General features: G+C 57.4%; 1 protein-coding gene across 2 annotated transcripts; it reads right to left on the minus strand.

Annotated features, from left to right (window-relative positions):
• Positions 1 to 1,577: 1,577 nt before the first annotated feature.
• Positions 1,578 to 4,716, minus strand: SP5 (Sp5 transcription factor). Of its 2 annotated transcripts, none has more exons than XM_082690256.1 (2): positions 4,042 to 4,716; positions 1,578 to 3,329 (listed from the first exon to the last, which is right to left on the minus strand). In XM_082690256.1, exons 1-2 carry the CDS (start codon positions 4,090 to 4,092, stop codon positions 2,187 to 2,189), a joined length of 1,194 nt encoding a protein of 397 aa, XP_082546382.1. In that variant the 5' UTR covers positions 4,093 to 4,716; the 3' UTR covers positions 1,578 to 2,186. The 2 variants fall into 2 exon arrangements, with proteins under 2 accessions (XP_082546382.1, XP_082546381.1); XM_082690255.1 differs by lacking the exon at positions 4,042 to 4,716 and adding an exon at positions 3,523 to 4,031.
• Positions 4,717 to 7,940: the final 3,224 nt, after the last annotated feature.

Consider the following 7,940-nt stretch of genomic DNA (forward strand, 5'->3'; position numbering starts at 1 on the left):
CTGTCAATGACAGCTAGCAGACTCATTCCAAACGGGCCACTTTTCTTTTTCCACCAAGGGCATCCTCTTTTGAATGAATCACTTCAACTTTTCTGGGTCTTTGCACTCTACCAGGATTTCTCTTTCCCCACTATCTGCCAAGATAGGAGTCTTGGCTCTGGCTCTGAAGTCTATCCCAGGGCATGGCTCAGATGTGAGTTTCTATAACTCTTCGTAGAAATGATTCTCAAGAATCTTGATTTAGATTAAGATTACACACTTAGATGTATATTAGTGTAAAGTAGCAACTTTCCTATTAATGTTGCTTGCAAAACTGTCAAACCCTTGAAAACTGAGCAAACCAAAATGCGCTTCCCAGGTAAAGACTTCTGAAGACTCCCATTCCAATCTGTTCCAAATAGTTCCAAAGTCTCTAATGAGAACAACTGGTTCTAAGGCAAAACTCCAAATGATTCTAACACTCTTTTGCTACCTTGTTCAAGTTAAAGTAAAATGCTATTTCTTAGGAATATAAAAGTAATTTCCTCTGTTATGTTGATGTTTGTGTTTTACTTAATTCTGTAAGTCTCAAGTAAAATCCTCCTAGCTCTTAAGAACTTACCATTCCTGTTGACTTCAAACAAAAGGAAAGATAACAGTTTGTGAAGTCCTATCAATGTATAAACACTTCTGCTACCATGAAAAAACTATTCAGTTCCACTGAAATCTGCCATTAATGATGCTACCTTGACATATTGGCAAATGTTCTTTAATAATTCTAAATCAGAAGATTAAGATTTCAGTTTCAGGTTTAAAAATGCAAATGTTAGCAAACATCAAGGAGCCAATTGAGTTGAGACACTTGAAAAAAACAGCTGTAAACTTTTGTTAGAGACAGGCAAGAAACCTAGATATGAGTATTCCCGGCTCCTCCCTGAGCAAATCTTGGTCTTTTTCAATGATAAAAAAATAAAATAAAATCCCAAGATACAAAATGAAACTAAACTTCCAGGCCCAGCCAGAAATTCCTAAGTGGCCATTGTGAAGCAAGACTGTTAGGATTTTCACAGCACAATGATTAAGAAGAAAACAAGCCAGACAAGGGGGCTGAGGTGTCAGCTTCTTCCTTGGGCGAAGACCAACCTTGAAGGAAGGTCCCCAGTTTCTTTGTACCTCTCCCAAGTCTCATTTATGAACAGATCCTTGGGTTTCCAGTTCCTCTCCAGACACCAGCATAACCCGCTGCCAGGAAGAAGCAAAGCTCTAGTATGACTTCTGTACCCACAGAACCACCAAATGGAAAGCCACAGGGAACTTGCCAGATAGAAGAACGTGCATTGTAGGTGCAGCAAGTATCAAACTTTTAAGAGAAGCCCGACAGTCTCTGGTCAAGTCGTAAGACCGCGAGATCTATCCTCTTTACCACAAATCTGACCCTGCCCTACTTTCTCTGTCCACGCACCCAACACACTTGCCCAGACCCTTTCAAACCAAGAAACCTCCATACAGGCAGCCTACAGGAACCGTCTTCGCAGTGAAACCTGACCGCTTTATAAAGCCGCCCGAAAGACGAAAAGATCAAATGAGACTGCCTCATCCGGGTCTCCAGGTGACCCCGGAGTTAACGTATTTATTTTCACGCTGCAACTGCTGATTGTTTTACAGAGAGACATTTCATGCTGTAGCTCTGCATGGAGCTGAGGACAAAAGTAACATTTTTATTAATGTTATAATTATAATAATTATTCTTTAACAAAGCTATTTAAATAACCTGTACAAAGCCCGGCCGATCCTAGGAAAAAAAACAAGAAACCAAAAAACAAAAGCCGAGCACTATTTAAAATCTCCCAAGGTCCTTCTGCTTTAATTCAGCAGTGTTTCCTATATACAAGGCCGGCCCAGTGTGGTTCCCCCAAAATGTAGCTCTCCCAGACGGTGGGAATGGTTCAGAGCTTGAAACCACCCTTGCATGACGCAGAGCTCCCAACCCTACCTCCCCTGCTTCTCCTGGGCACTGGGTCCCTGTCCGCAGCCGGGCCAGGGAAGCTGGAAGCCTGGCGTCGTTTTGGGAGATGGGCAGCAGGAAGGCGCCAGTGCCTGTTGGGTCCTCCCTCGGCCAGGTGCCCACAGAACCCCGGAAACTCCCCGAAGAGGTGCTGGGACGGGAATCCGAGGCGGAAGAGGCCTCGAATCGCCCCGGGGTAGGCTCACAGGTCCCGCGGGTCTTCCCGTTTGACCCCGGCCTCAGCAACTTTAAGCTTCTTATTCTGGTGCGTCTTGACGTGCTTAGCAAGGTGGTCGCTGCGCATGAAGCGCTTGCCGCACTCCGGGCAGGCGAAGCGCTTCTCACCGGTGTGAGTCCGCAGGTGCCGCTGCAGCTCGTCCGAGCGCGTGAAGCTCTTGCCGCAGAAGAGCCAGTTGCACACGAAGGGCCGCTCGCCCGTGTGCCAGCGCAGGTGCGCCTTCAGGTGCGACGTCTTGCCGTACACCTTGCCGCAGCCCGGCACGTGGCACACGTGCTGCTTCTTCTTGCCCGGCTCTGCCTCCGGGGCGCCGCCCGCCGCCTGGCAGTTGGGGCAGCGGCAGCGGCGGCACCTCCTGGCCGTGGCCGCCAGGGGGGCCTTGGTCTGCAACAGCGCGGCGATCTGGCTCTGGTACTGCGCAAAGTCCGACGGGCCCAACACCAGGCCCCGCTGCAGAGCCGCGGCGGCTGCGGCGGCCGCTGCGGCCGCCGAGGCTGGGAAGCGGGGTGCGTGAGGGCCTCCGGCACAGGCGCCGGAGAGGCTGCCCCCCGGAACTCCGGAGGTCCCCGGACCGGTGCCCGCCTGCGGGATACTCCACCAAGGGAGGTCGTCGGGGGCCGGGTTGGGGGACAGCTGGCGGCACGTGGGCGGCGGCGGGGGCGGCGGGGGCAGCAAGTTGGAGTAGCCGGGAGGCAGCGCGGCCTGTGCGGGGTAGGGCACGTAGGCAGGCGCGCAGCTGGCGGGGAGGGCCGCCATGCTCGAGGGCAGCATCTTGACGGGTGAGAACTCGTAGGGATACGAGGGGTCGGCAGGGGGTGTGAGCGGCAGCTCGTGCGCCGCCCCGAAGGACGGCTGCAGGTGCGTTTTCTGCGGCGTCAGGCCCAGGCTCGGGTGCGGGGGCGGCAGCGCTCCAGGGGAGTGCGCCGGCATGTCTGCGGTCCAAGGGTGAAAGAGCCGGGAGGGCGAGCCCAGCGCGGGGTCGTAGGGCACCTGCAGGAAGTCCGGGGGCGCAGCGGCTCCGGGCTGGCCGATGCGGCTACAGGTGGCGGCTAGCAGCGCCAGGGGCGAGTGCTTGCCCAGGTCCGGGGAGGCGCTGGGGGTGCGGTCCTGCATGGGCGGCGGCGGGGGAGGGCGGAGAAGAGACAAAAGGTTAGCGCTCCAAGCGCGGTCTCCGGGCCGGCCCGCCACCCCCACGCCAGCTATTATAGCGCCGCCCCTCCCCCGTCCCGGTGTCCCTCCCCCGCCACTGCATCCCACGCACGCACCCACCAGTACGGTTAACTTTTGGTGCCTGCGCTACCTGAACGCGGAGCGCTCCTGCTCTTCCCGTGAAACTACTTGGTGCAAGGAGACGCCATCCAGACTCAGAGAAGGCAGGCACAGGGTTGGGGGGAGAGGGATCCGACGGGCCGCTCCCGGCTCCGCGGTCAGAAAGGGTGTGGAAACACCCACAGCCCAGCTGCCCATCCGCCCGCCCTCTCATCTTTTAAGCTCTTTCCACGCTACTCTCGCGCTCCTACTCCGCCCACCCCAGGCTGAAATTCAGCGGGAGGGCCCAACAGGGTGAGCGCCGACCCTGTTCTCTGCCAGACGCCCAAGTCCGAGTAACCCCCGGATCCCCGCGGCCCTCCCCCAAAGGCCACACTCTAGACACCAAGGTTAGGTGCGAAGTTGACGTGGGCACCCCTCAGTCTAACTCTAGCGGCATCCACCGAGCAGGCAGGGGTCCCTTTGAGATTCGGGGTGCCCACAGTACCAGGATCGATCCGGACGCCACCCTTCCCACCTTCCCCTCGCTCCCTCCGAGCCCAGACCTGACCTGGAGGAAGGCCTGCAGAGAGTCGTTCCGGAGGACGGCCACGGCAGCCATAGCTACAGCTTGGGGGCCGCTGGCGGCGGAGCAGGGCGCTGCCGAGGCATGGAGACCCGAAGGCGAGGACGAACCGCGGCCCAGCGTCCCTCCCGGGCGCTCTCTCTGCGCTCGGGGGCCCTCCCCGCCAGCGCCCCTCGTCGCACCCCGCTCGCTCGCCCCGCGCGCGGTCTGAGCGCTTCAGGATCACCTCCAAGAATTTGATAAGGACTTTGCTGGGCCGCCAGCCAGTCAGAGGGAAGATTTATGGCTTTGAAGTTTGCCGCTACCCAATCATCAAAGAATAGCGGCTCTTTCAGAAGCGAAAGCAAATCCTTTGAATCCACAAAGCTCCTATGGTGTGTTTGTTGGTCGGGATAAAAGAACTGATTATTAGGGGGGATGGGAAGGGAGGAGATAAAGGCGGGACAATTAATGAAGTAATCACTATGTGGGAAATGTATATACACAAATAATTGGATTTTCCTGATCAAAGGGGGCCTTGCCGCCTGGAGACCCGCGCTTGGGTTGCTGGAGACACTCGATCCTCCCCCCACCCTCCCCCGCAACTCCCTTGCAATTAAAGATTTGCACCGAGGCAGCGCCCAAAGTGACAAAGTGTCTTTGTTATCTCCAGAGAAATCTGCCTTTGGCTTCCAGGAGCGGGACTTTGAGACTGAGATGAGGGTAATCTCCCCTCCCCCCGCACTTACACACCCCACACGGGTCCAGCACACGCAGCGGCCCGCGCACACGGCGGACCTGAGGGAATTCCCGGGGCGGGGCGTGGGACGCACCTTGCCAGGCCGGCCGCGTGCCCGCTCTCCCCGCCTGCCGCGGTGGAGCTGCGGGCAGGGCTGTGACCCGGGGCGGGGCCAGGCGGCCGCCCATGGCGGCGGTGGGTGGCGCGCACGCTCCAGGGCCGCCTGCCTGACAAGCCACTGTGGCTCGCTTGTGACATTCCTGCTGGCGATCTGGAAGTTTTCTCTGGCCGCAACTTTTGCAAATAGTGAGCCTGGGAAAAACACCCGTGCCGCGCCTACCAGCAAAGCTAAGCTTGGCAGGACACCCAGAGCAAACCATAATATACACCCGAGGGAAAAAAACGTGACGTCGTTCTTCTCCCTTCAGGCTGGCAGCCCTGGACGCCGTGGAGGGTCGGTCAGGCGGCTGACTGCTATTAGGCCCCCGAAGTCCCCGTCAGTGCTAGCAATTTCTCCCCCTAACCCGGTCCAGCGAGTGCGCGCTCTTTGGGAGCCGCACACACCTACCAGGGAACTACTTGGAAAAAGTAAGGCGCGGTCAAGGAAACCTTTTGTTTTGAACAAACCACACACAGTGCGAGGGAGGCCCTTTAACCGGAAAGAAAAGTCAATAAAACTGTTGTTCCTGTCACCTTTGCAAAGAAAAGAAAGTTCAGGCGCATAGCGTGCGCCCCGGGCTCGGGAAACTCTCACCCCGAATCCTTCCTGGCCCGCATGCCTGACCGCGGAGGGACGGTGGGCCACCTGCCTCGGTCCGGGCGGGGCGCCAGGCGCGTTTCGCTGGGTGGGTGCGAACGCAGGAATCTCCTTACCCGGGAGCGCCGGGCGGGGGGTTGGAAGAAGAGGGGGCTGGGCGCAGCGGGATCCTCGCGGCACTGAAGGGGATTAGGGGCCGGAAGGGCAGCTGAGGCCTCCCGCCGGCGGCCGCGGCTCACGGGGCTGAGCAAAGGAGTGGGTCGCCCGGGCTTGGTGGACCCCGCTTCCCGCCGGGCCTCCCCGCAGACAGGGTCTCCTCTCTCGAAGGCCGCCTGCTGTGCGGGGCTCTTCTAGCCATGTTGCGTCCCGCCTTCTGGAAAGACCGCGCCGCGGCCGGGACTGACTTGAGAGGAGGGGCCGGGTGGCCCAACGCGCCGTGTGGCGCCTGCGGCTAACATAACCCCAACCCGTTTTTGATTCGGAGACTGCGCTGTATCTTGGTGCCCTCTGCATTCCCACCAGGGGTCGGGAGGCTAGGCCACCAGACCCACATTTCCACACGCCCGGGATCTGCCACAGAAATAGAAACATCTTGCCGAAGAAGAGTGGGCCGCACGACGTCCAAACACTATGAGGCGTTCCCAGCATACTCCACCCGAAGGTGTAACTCCAGGAACGATGCGCCTTGACCACACAGCTCACTGGGCCAAGGCTCCTGAGGATGAGGTCCCGTTGCTCTGGAAGCGGGGAAGGGAGGGGATTTCGTGTTTGGCTCCGAGGCCTGGCAGTCCTACTCCTTCCACATCCCATCCGTGGGGCGAGTGCGGGTGAAGCCCGGGACCCCACAGCGCCCTTTCCCGGATGCTAGTCGGAGGCCAGGGAGTTCCGTGGCGCACACCCGCGCACGCACGCCGCGGAACTGCCCAAGCAGGTCTGGGACCTTGGCGTGCTTCCTTTGCCTCTCCTTGGAGCTCTTCAAACCCCGCTCTCCCCGAGGGGTCGGGCCAGGATGGGCCAAGCAGACTGGAAAGCAGTCTCATTTGCCGAATATGTTCTCTGTCTTAACACAAACGCAAGAAAAGCCGGTTCACATCTGCGTAGTTGTTCTAGGAGAGAACTTTTCCTCCAAGATGCCCCCATTAGCCAGTTAAACCACACCACCAGGGGCCAGGAGACGAAAGAGAGAACTGCTTCGTGGTTAAAAGGTTGGGTTCAGAAGATCTGAACCCAGATTTTCTAGTTGACGCTTTTTAGTTGGTGACCTTGGCAAACAAGTTACTCAACCTCTTTATGCCTCGATTTCCCAGTTGGTAAAATAGGGGTGATAGTAGTGCTCATCTTGTGGAGTGTTTGTAGGCTTCAAAGAGGTAATATAAGCAAAGTCTTTAGGACCGTGGGGCGCACAGTAGGCCCTTTCTTGCTGTCGGCCTCACCTCCATTTGTGAAAACCCACCAGGATTGTAGCCCTCCCAAGCACGAGCTGAAGTTTGCAGAGAGACTTTTACGAGCTGCTGTTTAGCTTCCCTCCCTTTGCAGTCGGGCTCCTGAAAAACTTACTCTTAATGAAGTAATGTTCGGAGCGTCCATTAAAAATGCAATGCCGGGAGATCAAAGTACAATATTTATTTTAGAAATTTGTTGCAATCACCAAGAGATACAGGTATCAAGGCCAAATGTCAGTTCCGTTACACAAAGCCCCGCGCCCGGGAAGAGAGTGTGGCTGCTCCGCCATAATGTAAAGAAACATCAAAGACCAAGCGCGCCGCAAAGTGCGCAGCCGGGAGGGAAGGAGTGAGCCCGGGAGGGCCGGGCGCGCCCCAGACAGCGCGGGGGCTGCGGGGGCGGGGGTCAGTTCAAAGAGGTATCCGCTGGGGCGCGAGTTCACAGGAGGGAAGATTTAATGGGCTTTCTTTTGTTGGTGGGTGTGTTTGTGCACAGAGGACCCACGAACTCCTCTGTGGTCCTCCAGCCGGAGGGCGGAGGTGGAGGGGCGGGGAGCGGCGAATAGGGAGCAAACTTTTAGCGCGGCGGGGGGCGGGGAGGTTGAATACCAGCCTCCCCGCCGCGGCTAGCGCGGCAGTGCGGCTCTCCAAGGTGCAGGGCTCTGAGGCTGGGAAGTTTGCAGCACAATTTCTTCCCGGGCAGGCTACGAGCGCCGACCAGGTGCCACCAGAGGGAAGAGGCGGGTAGGTAAACCCGCACAGGTACTCGCACGGTATGCGGATCCGCTCAGCGCGCTTCAGATCCATTCCAGAAAGAAGTGTGCTGAGAACTCTGGGTTACTACTTCACGCCCGAGCTTGGTACCTCCTCGCCTTGGGCATTTTTTTCTAACAATCGGGGACTCACGCCTCTGAAATCAACCCAATCGGTCACCCATCTCCAGTTGATTTTTTAAAAATATCTGTGC

The sequence above is a fragment of the Mustela nivalis genome (genome assembly GCF_964662115.1).
Source record: "Mustela nivalis genome assembly, chromosome: 11".
Classification (NCBI taxonomy): domain Eukaryota; kingdom Metazoa; phylum Chordata; class Mammalia; order Carnivora; family Mustelidae; genus Mustela; species Mustela nivalis.